The sequence below is a fragment of the Callorhinchus milii genome, unplaced genomic scaffold (genome assembly GCF_018977255.1).
Source record: "Callorhinchus milii isolate IMCB2004 unplaced genomic scaffold, IMCB_Cmil_1.0 Scaffold4, whole genome shotgun sequence".
Classification (NCBI taxonomy): Eukaryota; Metazoa; Chordata; class Chondrichthyes; order Chimaeriformes; family Callorhinchidae; genus Callorhinchus; species Callorhinchus milii.
Window position 1 is genome coordinate 16,134,137 of NW_024704745.1, and position 16,002 is coordinate 16,150,138.

The window sequence follows — 16,002 nt, forward strand, 5'->3', positions numbered from 1 at the left end:
GTACAAACACAATATAACATGAAGTGCTGTGGCATGTAGCACATATCACCTGAAAACCTAGCAGTTGTGTTGCCGTGATTGAGTCATTGTTAATTCCACAAGTTAGGTGCAGATTGTTTCTTTGGCCAATTCGTCATGTATTCACCACAGGTTCGGTGAGCAAGAAAATTAGAATGTTAAAAAATGCAAGACTTACTTCAAGTTGAAGTAAATCGATTTGCAGTCTGTGGTTCCGACCACAAATCTGACATTTCCCCCTTGTCAAACTTATATTGAATTAAATGTGAAAAATGATTTGTGCAGGTGGAAACATCATTAAATGTTATTTTTTATATATCTGCACAAACATCTGACCTCTTTTCATCCCTTATTTCCAACTCTGGCCTCTCTGTACATACCTGCGAGCTCTGTTTCTCACATTTTGAATGTCTTTGGGATGATGATTGTCAAATAACTTTAGGTGAATGTTAAATCAGTTGTGTATCAGAAAAGGAAGGAAGGGCTAGGGATTAACCTGATTCTGACTGTCCAGAGTCATGGGACGTCCTCCTGACGTGAAAGAAGCTACACAAATGTAATTTGTTGTTGTTGATTCTGGCTAGGATTCCATGGTACCTGGCACCATGGAATGCTGGCACTCAATGGTGCCATGGAGAGGAATCATTTAAAGTTAAAGCTTTTTGTAAAAACTAAAAGGCAAATATCACATACAGGAAGAACGTGAAAAAAGTAGAAAAGGGGGTTCAGATTCAGATGAGACTGAGGGAGAATTGCAGCCAGAATAGAGGGAGTGAACAGACATACAGTTGCAAGGATGGATGGAAGAGAAGCACATTGGTTTGGAAAAAAATAGATTCCATTTCATAAAAATGATTCTCCTTTATCCAATTCGCCCACGAAATACACAGTCAATCCACTTTATAACATAATCTGTGAAGTGCTTTGAGACGTCTCAACGATGCAATAAGGTGCTATATCAAACACAAGGATTATTATTATTTGGGAAAACTATGCAAAACTTGAAATAATACACTATCCATGAATCACCTTTGACTGCCAGGATTGTGAATTAGACAATTATAACTTTAAATGATACCTCTCAATAGCATAATTGGGGAGAAACTTCATCTGGTCTCAGATTAACTGTTTTAAACATTTCGTAGCATCCAGAATTTGTCAAATTCTTAAACGTGGCTTTAAATTTGAAGCTGGTTTTCTGTAAGTTCTTTTTAAGAATTAAGATTTCAAAGTTAAGACTAAAGTAAATTTGGACCCAGATGAAATTTCTCCCGGTATGTAATTAGCATTGGAGTAAACTTTTGCGTGTATGTAATGGCATTCATATAAAATAATGAGAAGATAAAAATAAAATTATAAAATTAAACAAACCAGGATAAACAGATATGGGAAAAGGAATGCAGATGCCTTGCTAACAGCTCTCTCAGATCTGAAGATTGCATCAATCTCAGTATGCAATACTGAACTACAGTTGCCTCAGTCATATCAAAACATTCCATAAGTGCCTGGGTGTTGTTAAGTCATGTCGTTGCTCATCGCCAAGGTGTGTGGGATTTTATCCAATTAAGCAATATTGTACAAAATTTCCCACAATAACCTAGAGGTGTTAGATGCACATCAGTTCTGATTTATACTATTTGGGTGTTCTAATCTTGGAGTAAAAACGTTAGTGCTTTTACCGCATATAATGAGTTGTAATCTAAACCTTACTCTTCTGACTAATGTCTTTTATTTATCAAAAACAAAACACTACATGCGTTAGGAGCAAATGTGAGATTACAATGTACTGATCAACATATCTTGAGTGTCTGGGAGATACTTTCACAGGCAGGGGATGCAACGTATAAAACTGTTCCAGTTATAATACTGACAATGTTGGAGAGAGCAGGATGTGGTATCCTCATTAAGTACACTGATCTGCTTGGCTTTGGCACTACTGAGTCCAAGGGCAAGATATGTGTTCCTTTTGAATCCTGCCACATAATGTTACCTGTCAACTCAATTTCTTAAATGCCCTCCTTGCCAGTCTCCCTAATTCTACCATTCACAAGTTCGACCCTGCTGCTCATTCTCTCCAAACTCCGCACAACCATTACCATCATCCTCGCCAAGCTCCACTGCTCCAATTTTGCCAGTCTCCCAATGGGTTGATTATGAGGTCTTACCGTCACCTATCAATCCTTTCGCACCTCTGAACCTCTGTATCTCTGTAATCTTATCCTTCCTCACTCCTCTGCTCATCCCCTCTGAGGTTATGAGTTGTGCTCCCCCACACCCCCCCCCCTCCCCTTTCTGTAACTCCCTGTCTATTTACCCCTCCATCTCACCTCATGTGGCCTTCACACATCTGTAATACAACTGCAGTCTGACTGCAACCAGTGGAAAGGCAACTATTAATCTTGAATGATTCAGTCAGAAAGGTCAAGCTTGAAGGATTTAAGTCAAGCTGTCCAGTGAAGCATGCATCCATTTTTTTTAAGACTGCCAATATTCCATCAGCTAATAGTAATATAATAATGGTAATTGATATGAGTAAGAGGAGTTCTGCTTCACTTGTGTTGAGCCCAGAGTGAGAGCAATGTAAAGGTTGCAATTTAATTCTGCATGCCAACTCACACCCACACTCACACTCCAGCTATAGGTATAATGTCAAATCAGTGCCTGTAATATAATTGACCCATAATATTACCCAGTGTTTTCTTAATGCTGTGTATTGTGAGACATTTTCATAATATTCTATTTCTCTAATTGCGCTCACAGTACAGGGGAAGATTTACCGAAACCACTTTCAACCACAAAATTACCGCCCAGACGTGGTCTGAGTCACTAGGTTGTTGACTAACAAATCAGCTCTCTATAAAGATAGGGATATTGAGGCTTCTGCATCTCAGTTTCGATAGTCAAAATAAAGATGAAGCATCTTTATCTCACTCTCCCATTAATACTTGGCTTCTTCACCTTTTCAACAGTTCTACCTCTTCCCAGTGAAACAAACGGTGAAGTTGACATGATTTTTGCTCAGGTATGTGAAGTCCTTAAACTATTTGGTTAAAATATATTAGAGATAATATCGCTGTCAGTTACCTAAACAAAATTATAGTTACACTGAATGATTGTTAATTTTAATGCCAAACTTTTGTATATTTTTCTACTTTTGCTTTTTCCAGTGTTCTTGGTGAAAAAGTGAGTACTTATGTCTGAAGCTACAGAATTATGGTTGCTGAGCCTGACAGGGTGCTTCATATTTCACTCTGCATGTTATTTTAGCACCATCACATTGCCAAAGTCACTTAAATCAGGTGTCAGCCTGGTTCATTCTCATTTCTGAGTCAGAAAGTTGTGGGTCCAAGCCCCACATTGGAACTTTGAACTGACGTTCCACCATAGTGCTGGGGAATGCTTCACTGTCAGAGGTGCCATATTTTCTATTTAAAATAATGAAAGGAATTAACAGCTTAGATAGTGCATTCTTCCCTTTGGTACATTGATTTTAATAAAATCAACATCTAAGACAGACCTGAGATCAGAAAGCATTTCTTTACGCAGAGGGCTTTGAAGATGTAGAATGCTCTGCCCCAGAAAGTGGTTGAGTTGGAGTCATGGGGCTGTTTAAAAGAAACACAAGTATTTGGATAACAATAATAATAATTACTGCATTTGATATAGCACCTTATCACGTTATCGACATGTCTCACAATGCTTCAAAGGATATAATGTCAAGTGGATTGACTGTATATTTTGAGGTGAAATGTGGCAGGCAGTTTGCACACAGCAATGTCCCACAAACAGCCATGGAGTGAGTGGCCAATTTTATTTGGGGGATTGTTGAACAGGACACGGGGAGAAACTCCCATTCTCTTTTTGAATAGGCATGGGATCTTTAACATCTATCCCAACAGGCAGACAGGACCTTAGTTTAATGTCTCATCTGAAGGACGACACCTCCGACAATGCAACAACCACTGCATTGGATTGAAAAAATTGCCAAGATCTAATAAATCCATGGAACAGGCAATAATGTCTTATTGACTTCCCATTCCTGTTTCCCTCTGTTCCCAAATCAGTAGCATCGATTCCATCAAGCTACATTTTCAGAATAGAAATAAATTAATGGATTGTTTGTGAAATGTTTATTCCAACTCCTAAATAGTGTATATGTTCTTAAGTGGGAAACTGAGCACAGGGTAAGACCATCAGATCGACCCTTTAATTGAATGCCCACGGTCAGGTGCATTATTTATGCTGGGAAGATGTTCCTCAACTTCAGGGGAAGAGTTGTATTTGATAAGGAATTTTTATTTGGATCACTTAATTCCCGAATCTAACTCCTGACCACTCATCATTGGACTATGCCATTCACATATTAGTTGAGGTTGTTAGTGCTGGGCCAGACATTAGGTTAGTTATATTCCAATGACAAATAGTACTCACACTATTGCCTTCTTAAGGTTTTGATTAGTTGTGTAGACAGAACTGAGAAAGCTGTTAGTAAGGCATCTTCATTCCTCTTCCTATATCTGTTTATCCTGTTTAATTTTAGGGTTAGTTTATTGTAAAACATAACAGAAGTGGTTTTGTTTGATAACACTAAATTAAATTAAAATAGCTCATTTGTATCAGAATACAATGGTTGCAGTGTTTGTAGCCTGTAGGTTTGAAGTGGGCAATTACTTTTCAGTTTTCAGCATGATGATCTAGAGGCCTAGACACAAAATTCAATTTAAATCTATGTATAGAATTTCACTACAGATTATATGACGCTAGCTTAGTTTTTCAGGTTTATAAAAAAGCTCTTGGTACAAAGATTCTGTGGTACAAAGAAGCTTTAGAACTCTCTCCTCCAGCCAGGCCGCTTCCTTCCCCTGTTTTTTAATTAACAACTGAAGACCTTCCTCTTCGACCATGATTATGGTTACCTCCTCTCTCCCCCCGGCTCAGTGTCAGTCTCCACCAGTGTTACACGCTCCGAGGCGCTGCTCCACATGAAGGGCGCTAAATAAATGCAAGTTGTTGTTTTATAAGGAGTTCACTGTTTATGCATTAAAATTTAAGATATTTAGTTGAGGTACCTATTTTCCATGCAAAAGGCATTACAAGACAGTTACTGAAAACATCCTTAACATGTATGCATTTTATACCGTTTAAAATTTGCATGGTGGTCGGATCAAAAAATCAGCGACTGGACATTCTCCCAACGTCAAAGGCACTTTACAAATGTAATTTTGTATTGTAAAATGACCAGAAATTCAGAAAAATGCAAATTCTTTCACGTGAAACGAAACTTTACTTTTGCATTTAGAATTACCTCAAAAACTTCTACAACTTCTCCACGAATGTCAGGGGCAGAAGCGGCAGCCAATTTGATATGAAGATTAGAGAATTGCAAACATTCTTTCATCTTGATGTGACTGGAATTCTGAACAAAGATACAATGGAAGAAATGAAGAAACCTCGTTGTGGAGTATCTGATATTGGGGAGTATAGTGTCTTCCGAGGCAGACCAAAATGGAACAAAAACGATATCAAATACAGGTATGGCCCCTGGTTATGAGACATAACAACAAAAGCAGCAACAACTTGCACTTATATAGCACCCCTCATGCAGGGTAGGGTCCCAGAGCACTTGTCACTTATTGAATATCATATACAATCTAAACAACAACTTAAATAAATGTTTTCATCTCTATACAGCATAGAGAATTATACACCAGATATGAAGAGGAGTGATGTGGACATTATTCTACAGAGAGCTTTGAAACTGTGGAGTGATGTTACACCACTGAGATTTACAAGATCAAGTTCAAGCCAGGCAGACATTAAGATTTCTTTCTCTTCCAGAGGTATGTCATTCACAAAGTAATTTTCTGTTATTACTACTGTCTATACTATCATATGCTAGGTTGCCATTTATTGATTAATATGTATGTACATTTCCCGTTAGATCACGGAGACGGACATCCATTTGATGGACCTACTGGGATATTAGCACATGCCTTTTCTCCATCATCGGGACTTGGAGGTGACACTCACTTTGATTTAGATGAAAGATGGACGAAAGATTCCAGGGGTACATAGTTTTCTATTACTAATTATAAAGTTATTTACAGTTCTTGTATTTACACAGGTTTGATCACAACCCTAAACGCAGTTACTGTTCTTCAGTACTGTTACTGTTTGACGCATTGCACATTACACAATGTGGATAGAGCAATGTAGTGTGATAAATCAGAGTATATTTCTGATTGGTTTGCTCATTGACTCTAACAGCTAACTCTGGTAAGAGGTAACTGTCTTTGTATTGTTTGTTGTATATTGTCTGCTGAAGCTTTGATCAGATGCTCATAGCCTTTTGAATCTCTTCAGTTTGATTGTCATTTGCATGTTTTTCCTGATCACATTTTTCTACATTGCTTTTGTAGATTTCAACTTGTTCCTTGTGGCGGGTCATGAATTTGGCCATGCTCTGGGACTCGATCACTCAAATGACAGAAAGGCTTTGATGTTTCCCACCTATTTGTATGTGAACACAAATGGATACAAGCTTCCAGCTGATGATGTTAGAGGGATCCAATCTATATATGGTAAATCTATACTCTAAACAAAACACATGTTATGTGGTATTTATATAAATTAACTTATATAAATTTATTTAGACAGTACAGCACAGAAACTGGTCATTCAGCCCAACTAGTCCGTGTCAGTGTTTTTACTCTCTAAGTCTCCACCCACTCCTTATTCCCTCCCATACCTTTCTATTTCCTCAGTTCCTGAAGAGGGCAGACCAGCCATTTTGATTTGGGAGAGGGGCAAGAGTTGGGCCACATTTTGGGGCTGTTCAGAGGATTGGCTGTGGTCCTCCTCAGGGCTCAGGACGTTCCTTCAGAAAGAGATGAGCTGCAGATAAATGGGGGGGGGGGGGTGATGCCCCGTATAGCCCTAGCCATCCACTGTCTAGGGCCAGGATCGATGAAGTTACCGGTAAGTAGAGAATACCCCCCACTGTCAGTGACAATTGAAATTGTTGCACGACAAATTTCTATACTCACTGGCAAATCATCATTGTGTTGATCCCATGATTTTATATTTATTTTCATGTTGCTTTGAACTCAGGACCTCCAACTTCTGCTCCAGTGCCAAAACCACCCATCACACCAAGGCCACCTAAATGCAATCCAAAACTGTCCATTGATGCTGCCACTAAACTAAAAGGAGATACTTTGTTTTTCAAAGATATGTAAGTATTGGGTTTTTACATTATGTTTGGGTGTTTGTGGGATATTGCAATGCGCAAATTGGCTAGCACTACAAATGCACAATCACTACACTATGCATTAGAAATCCTGTGAAGTGCTTCAAAGTGTTTGGATAATGTAATAAAGCATTATATCAAATGTGAGGATTATTATTCTTAATATTAACAAGGCTTTAGTGCACTGTTGGTGCAGCCGAGGTTTGTTATTAATCATTTCATTACCATTGATGTCTGGATTGATTTAAGCGCCTCTGAAAGTTGTAATGTGATTAGACATGAGCTCATCATCAGGCTAGAATTCCCAGCATCCACATAGAGATGAAAGTCAAGACAATCTTAGCAATTTTTGTATGATGTTAAATGTTTTAATATTCAACAGAAACATTAACTGTGAACCGTTTTTTTTCAGATCTTATGTCAGGAAGAATTCAAGGACTTCGAAAGTGGTGACAGGATTTATCAAATCCACATGGCCAACTGTCCCATCAAGTATTGATGCAGCTTTTGAATTTTCGCAGGGATATGCTTTGCTTTTCAAAGGTATTACATTTCACTTCTTATATATTTATTTAGAATAATAAGTAAAAATCTATTGTCTTCAACACATGAACATCACCGCACCAAATGTATTCCTACTTGATAATATTGAAACAAAAATCCGTAAGAATGTTAATGTTTTCCAAATGAACATATACATGCTATGGAACAATGGCAGACCAAAGTATATGGATTTGGGGGGAAAGGAATGACTGGGCTGATTTATTTACTCTCCCGATGAAGAAACAATTCAACCTGTACATCAGCTGCTGACGCCTATAGATTCATATTTTATTCTTCTGCTTTTATTTTATCTTGATTTTTCTTGCTCTACGGTTGTGTCTCTGGGTCTGAACAGCATCAACAACAATAAATTACATTTGCATAGCGCCTTTCACTTTGGGAGGATGCCCCAAAGCCAATTTTTATCATACACAAAAGGTCCGCGGTATACTTCTAGCGAGGCACAATAGTGGGCTTTGCTTTGCATGCATGCAAGTGTCCAGAAAAAACGCCGTAAAGTTCCTGCACAGTAAGCCAAACTTTCCGATCATTAGGTCATTGCCTATGCCTCTGCCTACTTTGAGCACAAGGAGCAAAGTGGAAAGTGACTTCAATGGAGACAAACTAGGAAATCGGGCATTTTAACACAAAAGGCTGACTGATGCAGAGGAATCAAGTGGGTTGGTTGCACACATACATAATGAATGCACTTTGGGACGTCCTCCCGACGTGAAAGGCGCTCTATAAATGTAATTTTGTTGTTGTTGTTGAATGGGGCCACAATACAAATGTGTTAAAAGTGAATTTGAGCTGTGGTGAATTGCTCCACAGTGGGGGCTGAACTGTAATTGATTGCACCACATGGATGTCCATCAATGAACAGCCATTCTGTGATTGTTTCTCGAACAATCACCTTCAGTGAATGACCTTACCACACAACACACAGCATCACTGAAACAAACAAGACGTCTGCTTATATCCAATGGGGTTTACTGTGGAACCAACAAAGCTGCGATTGTGAATGAATGAGAAATTCGGGTCGAGCAAGGTGTTCAAGGACCTTGCAGGGAATAGAATACAATAAACTGTCTGCATTAAATATGACTGCTATAAACTGCTTAGCACTAATTTGAAGGGTATGAAGCCATAAGCAGCTACAGTAGTAAAGTATTTCATTTTGTAGTAGTTGTGGCATATGCTTCAGGGAATATTTTTGCATTATGAAAGAATCGCACTGCTCATTGTTGTTTCGAGGTCAGACTGGGCCACTGTCAAGCACTCTGGGACGGTAGTCCGTATCAAGGGCGCTAAACAAATACAAGTTGTTGTTGATAGTGATTAGTCCCAAATGTTGTTAGAATGAAAGAAGGCCACAAGCCAGTTTGTCAACAAGAGGACCATTGATTGGAGTGTGTCAATCTCTGGTTGTTATAGAGTATTACAAGGTCTTTTACTGTCTATGCTCCTGACCTTTCTAACGGCTATCAATGATTTCCTTGGGAGCCTATTTCGTGAAACTTTCTTGCCATCTTGATTGTGAATAAATGTGAATATGAATGAATGTAAATGTTGTTCTTGATGCAGGATCGAAATACTGGGCAATCAGTGGCAACTCTGTACTCCGCGGTTTTCCTAGGAGTATTTCTGACTTCAACATTCCACAAAATGTTCGTAAAATAGATGCTGCAGTTCGCATTTCAGCAAAAAGAAAAATTCTGTTTTTTGTGGGAAATAGATACTGGAGGTATGTTTTTTTTTGTCTCGTTACTTCTTTCATTTTTGGTTGCCGTTATCCTTGTGCAGGCACATTCCAATCATTTAACTGATTGCTGCGTACTTTCTGTTTAGTTATGATGAATGTAGAAGGCAAATGGACCCTGGGTATCCAAGACTGATAGCTGGTGACTTTAAAGGTTTCAGAAGTAAAGTGGATGCAGTTTTCCACAATGATGGTGAGTGCCAATTTGATAGCAAATATAATTATATATTCAAAACAACAGGATAAACTGAAAGAATAATTCAATGTGAACAACTTGGATAAGACAGACCCAAAGGACTTTAAATAATATATTTATTGCTAACCCAAAGTTTGAAATCAACAACAAATAATAATCCTTGCATTTGATACAGCCCCAGATTAAGAAAGTATCCATGTTTTTAGCCAATAACTTTTCTCTTATTTATTTTACCAGGTTTGCTTTACGTGTCTAGTGGGTCGGTTCTGTATGAGTACTGGTACTTTCAGTGGTACAGGAAACCTACTGGATTACTCATTCGCAAATTGACGCCAGCCAAATGGATGAATTGTTAAATGATTCAAGTATCTCACTGCACCATCTCCTCTGACAATATAATTTGGAAAAGAATGAAATGCAGTCTTGGAAATTAAGCAAAATTGACGTTGGTTGCTTGGATTCAAACAAAATCTATGTTTATTTAATCATTTGTTTTGAAAGTATTATGTTAAATGTTGAGTTCAACTATCTGTAACTGTTGCATTTTAATATGGATGTATTCAATCATTGTTTTAATGGTCCAGCATATTAGACACCTTCTATTCTGACATAACATGCCTACCATAATATTAACAAGGTGCCTGACCATTTTTTGAACATTTTTTAATGACATTTTTCTCGTTATTATTTAAATTTGTATAATACACGTTATGCATTATGTATGACTGATTCATGTTTTGACTGTATTGTAAAGTATATTCGTTTCATAAAGTGTATTTATATCATAAAAGTAAAAAAAGCATCAAGTGCATACAGACTATGGATGTCATTGTAATTTGTATTGATCCTAAATTATTATCAAAATAACAATTCTAATTTTAATATTAATCATTATAATAATAATTCTTGCATTTCATGTCGGGACAATGTCTCAAATTGCTTCACAGGATATACTATAAAATGCAGTGACTGTATACTTTTGTGGGTGAATATGATAGTGAATTTGGAGTTCTGTAGCTTCATGGTTAGAGCACAAGACTTGCAAGCGAAAGGACCTGGGTTTGATTCCTGGCAGAATGAAATGTTGGGCAAGTTTCTCTATTCTACACGCCTCTCTTTACCTAGCAGTAAGTAGGAACTTGGTTGTTAGTTGATGGGCGGATCTCTTTTTCCTTCAACTTTTTAAAAATAATAATTTGGTCACTTCAATCCACAACTGTTTGTGGGATGCTGCTGGGCGCAATTGGCTGTTGTTTCGCCCACAAAAATATACAGTCAATTCTCTCTACAGTATAATCTGTGAAGCGCTTTGAGACGTCTCAAAGACGTAATAGGGTGCTATATCAAAATCAAGGATTATTATTAATATTATTATAATTTGCACACAGAAACATCCCTCAAATAACCGTGAAGAGAATGATCAATTTCATGTGGGGATTTATTTTTATTCAGGTGGTTGTCTGACACTATTGCTATTGACCTGTGCAAAGGCCCTATGACACGTGTGAGAGGAGAGCATCACACTGAACTATTTGCAGCAATTGGGAGGTGCTGAAGAAGATGGAGGCTTTTGATACTAATTGAACTGTTTTAAAAGTATCTGAATCACAAAAGGGCACTACCACAAGATTACAAATCCCCAGCCAAAACCAGCCAAAGTGGCATTATTCAACTGAGAGGCCAGCCAGCAGCCAAAGTGATACGCTGCAAGTGTGTCTGTATATGTATATAAGGTATACTTTCCGTGTCTATATACGATACACTGTGTGTGTTTCTGTGTGAGGTACACACACATATTTCTGTAATGATTTGGGTGTCAGGTTGACTCAATCGATAGCACTCTCACCTCTCAATCAGAAGGTTATGGGTTCAAGCCTCTTGTTGGGAGTTGGAACTCATATCGTCTTCTGAAACTCCAATGCAGACTGGAGATGTGCTGCAGTGTTGGAGGTGCTGTCATTTGGATGAAATATTGAACTGATTCCCTGTCTGTTTGTTCAGCTGGATGTTAGTGATCCCATGGCACTATTCGAAAAGAGAAGGGAGTTTCTCCCCATGTCCTGGCCAACAATCCCTGAATAAAATTGACTCCATGGCTGTTTGTGGGTGATTGCTGTACGCAACTGGCTGCTACGACTACACAACCAGTGCCTTGGGACAACCTCCCAAGGTGAAAGGCACTGTACAAATGTAATTTGTTGTTGCTGTGTTTGCCTACAAAACACAGTCACTCCATCTTCCAATATAACCTGTGAAACAATTTGTAACGTCCTGTTAATGTGCAAGGATTATTATTATTAAGATACACTGTAAGACATAATCTGTGTGCCCGTGTGTGTGTGTGTGTGTGTGAGATACATTGTGCATGTGCGATACACATACATTTCTGAAATGATTATGAAAGAATAACGGTGGATGTTACAAAACCTGGGTGGTTATTTTGACATAATGAGGTTTTGACTGAGGAACAATAGAGCTGGCAATCTTTACTAGATCATCTATCAAAAAGAAGAAAGTGGTTTGATAACATTATTTTCAATTCTCATGTTATTTAAATGTATATGTTATCAAATTTCAGGGTGTCCTATCAATATTTCAACCCATTCTTGTGCAGGCACATTCCAATCATTTAACTGATTGCTGTGTGCTTTCTGTTTAGTTATGATGAACGTAGAAGGCAAATGGACCCTGGGTATCCAAGACTGATAGCTGGTGACTTTAAAGGTTTCAGAAGTAAAGTGGATGCAATTTTCCACAATGATGGTGAGTGCTGATTTGGTAGCAACTATAATTATATATTCAATACAACAGGATAAACTGAAAGAATAATTCAATGTGAACAGCTTGGATAAGACAGACCTAAAGGACTTTAAATAGTATATTTATCGCTAACCCAAAGTTTGAAATCAATAACAAATAATAATCCTTGCATTTGATACAGCCCCAGATAAAGAAAATATGCATGTTTTTAGCTAACAGCTTTTCTCTTATTTATTTTACCAGCTTTGCTTTACGTGTGAGTGAGTCAGTTCTGTATGAGTTCTGGTACTTTCAGTAGTACAGGAAACCTGTATACTTGTTCCTGTATACAGGTTTCCTGTATACCAGGATACTTGTTCGCAAATTGACGCCAGCCAAATGGATGAATTGTTAAATGATTCAAGTATCTCACTGCACCATCTCCTCTGACAATATCATTTGGAAAGGAATGAAATGCAGTCTTGGAAATTAAGCAAAATTGACATTGGTTGCTTGGATTCAAACAAAATCTATGTTTATTTAATCATTTGTTTTGAAAGTATTATGTTAAATGTTGAGTTCAACTATTTGTAACTGTTGAATTTTAATAAGGATATATTCAATCATTGTTTTAATGGTCCAGCATATTAGACACCTTCTATTCTGACATAATAAGCCCACCATAATATTAACAAGGTGCCTGACCATTTTTTGAACATTTTTAATGACATTTTTCTCGTTATTATTTAAATTTGTACAATACACATTATGCAAGTACTGTATGACTAATTCATGTTTTGTTATGTGTATTTGTGTCATAAAGTATTGTTATGTGTATTTGTGTCATAAAGTGTATTTGTATCATAAGAGTAAAAAAAAGCATCAAGTGCATACAGACTATGGATGTGATTGGAATTTGTATTGATCCTAAATTATTATAATAATAACTCTAATTATAATATTAATCATTATAATAATAATTCTTGCATTTCATGTCGGGACAATGTCTCAAAGTGCTTCACAGGATATACTATAAAATGCAGTGAATGTATGCTTTTGTGGGTGAATATGATAGTGAATTTGGGGTCCTGTAGCTTAATGGTTAGAGCACTAGACTTGCAAACGAAAGGACCTGGGTTCGATTCCCAGCAGAATGAAACGTTGGGCAAGTTTCTCTATTCTACACGCCTCTCTTTACCTAGCAGTAAGTAGGAACTTGGTTGTTAGTCGATGGGCGGATCTCTTTTTCCTTCAACTTTTTAAAAATAATAATTTGGTCACTTCAATCCACAACTGTTTGTGGGATGCTGCTGGGCGCAATTGGCTGTTGTTTCGCTCGCAAAAATATACAGTCAATTCTCTTTACAGTATAATCTGTGAAGCGCTTTGAGACGTCTCAAAGACGTAATAGGGTGCTATATCAAAATCAAGGATTATTATTAATATTATTATAATTTGCACACAGAAACATCCCTCAAATAACTGTGAAGTGAATGATCAATTTCATGTGGGGATTTATTTTTATTCAGGTGGTTGTCTGACACTATTGCTATTGACCTGTGCAAAGGCCCTATGACACGTGTGAGAGGAGAGGAGAGCATCACACTGAACTATTTGCAGCAATTGGGAGGTGCTGAAGAAGATGGAGGCTTTTGATACTAATTGAACTGTTTTAAAAGTATCTGAATCACAAAAGGGCACTACCACAAGATTACAAATCCCCAGCCAAAGTGGCATTATTCAACTGAGAGGCCAGCCAGCAGCCAAAGTGATACGCTGCACGTGTGTCTGTATATGTATATAAGGTATACTTTCCGTGTCTATATACGATACACTGTGTGTGTTTCTGTGTGAGGTACACACACATATTTCTGTAATGATTTGGGTGTCAGGTTGACTCAATCGATAGCACTCTTACCTCTCAGTCAGAAGGTTATGGGTTCAAGCCTCTTGTTGGGAGTTGGAACTCATATCGTCTTCTGAAACTCCAATCCAGACTGGAGATGTGCTGCAGTGTTGGAGGTGCTGTCATTTGGATGAAATATTGAACTGATTCACTGTCTGTTTCTTCAGCTGGATGTTAGTGATCCCATGGCACTATTCGAAAAGAGAAGGGAGTTTCTCCCCATGTCCTGGCCAACAATCCCTGAATAAAATTGACTCCATGGCTTTTTGTGGGTGATTGGCTGCTACGACTACACAACTAGTGCCTTGGGACAACCTCCCAAGGCGAAAGGCACTGTACAAATGTAATTTGTTGTTGCTGTGTTTGCCTACAAAACACACAGTCACTCCATCTTCCAATATAACCTGTGGAACAATTTGTGTTGTCCTGCTGATGTGCAAGGATTATTATTATTAAGATACACTGTAAGAAATAATCTGTGTGCCCACGTGTGTGTGTGTGAGATACATTGTGCATGTGCGATGCACAGACATTTCTGAAATGATTATGAAAGAATAACGGTGGATGTTACAAAACCTGGGTGGTTATTTTGACATAATGAGGGTTTGACTGAGGAAGAATAGATCTGGCAATCTTTACTAGATCATCTATCAAGAAGAAGAAAAAAGTGGTTTGTTAACATTATTTTCAATTCTCATGTTATTTAAGTGTATATGTTATCAAATTTCATATCAATATTCAACCCATTCTTGTGCAGGCACATTCCAATCATTTAACTGATTGCTGTGTGCTTTCTGTTTAGTTATGATGAACGTAGATGGCAAATGGACTGTGGGTATCCAAGACTGATAGCTGGTGACTTTAAAGATTTCAGAAATAAAGTGGATGCAGTTTTCCACAATGATGGTCAGTGCTGATTTGGTAGCAACTATAATTATATATTCAAAACAATAGGATAAACTGAAGGAATAATTCAATGTGAACAGCTTGGATAAGACAGACCTAAAGGATTTTAAATAATATATTTATCGCTAACCCAAAGTATGAAATCAAAAACAAATAATAATCCTTGCATTTGATACAGCCCCAGATTAAGAAAATATGCATGTTTTTAGCTAACAGCTTTTCTCTTATTTATTTTACTAGCTTTGCTTTACGTGTCGAGTGAGTCGGTTCTGTATGAGTTCTGGTACTTTCAGTAGTACAGGAAACCAACTGGATACTTGTTCGCAAATTGACGCCAGCCAAATGGATGAATCGTTAAATGATTCAAGTATTTCACTGCACCATCTCCTCTGACAATATAATTTGGAAAAGAATGAAATGCAGTCTTGGAAATTAAGCAAAATTGACATTGGTTGCTTGAATTCAAACAAAATCTATGTTTATTTATTCATTTGTTTTGAAAGTATTATGTCAAATGTTCAGTTCAACTATCTGTAACTTGAATTTTAATATGGATGTATTCATTCATTGTTTTAATGGTCCAGCATATTAGACACCTTTTATTCTGACATAATAAGTCCACCATAATATTAAGAAGGTGCCTGACCATTTTTTGAACATTTTTTAATGACATTTTTCTCGTTATT

The 16,002-nt window shown here is 37.5% G+C and overlaps 1 protein-coding gene across 1 annotated transcript; it reads left to right on the top strand.

Moving 5' to 3' along the window:
• The first annotated feature begins 3,028 nt into the window (after positions 1 to 3,028).
• LOC103177584 (neutrophil collagenase-like) lies at positions 3,029 to 15,612 on the top strand. The gene is made up of 14 exons (XM_007891820.2): positions 3,029 to 3,040; positions 5,318 to 5,550; positions 5,710 to 5,858; positions 5,960 to 6,085; positions 6,438 to 6,599; positions 7,129 to 7,252; positions 7,680 to 7,810; positions 9,395 to 9,554; positions 9,659 to 9,762; positions 10,003 to 10,057; positions 12,425 to 12,528; positions 12,769 to 12,781; positions 15,213 to 15,316; positions 15,557 to 15,612. Exons 2-14 carry the CDS (start codon positions 5,384 to 5,386, stop codon positions 15,610 to 15,612), a joined length of 1,455 nt encoding a protein of 484 aa, XP_007890011.1. The 5' UTR covers positions 3,029 to 3,040; positions 5,318 to 5,383.
• The last annotated feature ends 390 nt before the right edge of the window (positions 15,613 to 16,002 follow it).

What these genes read in the sequence shown, in the direction of transcription:
- LOC103177584 (XM_007891820.2), top strand. Translation starts at nt 5,384, where the DNA reads ATGAAGATTAGAGAATTGCAAACATTCTTTCATCTTGATGTGACTGGA. An exon ending in ATGGACGAAAGATTCCAGGG is followed by an intron (nt 6,086 to 6,437) that starts GTACATAGTTTT and finishes TTGCTTTTGTAG; the next exon opens with ATTTCAACTTGTTCCTTGTG. An exon ending in ACTTTGTTTTTCAAAGATAT is followed by an intron (nt 7,253 to 7,679) that starts GTAAGTATTGGG and finishes GTTTTTTTTCAG; the next exon opens with ATCTTATGTCAGGAAGAATT.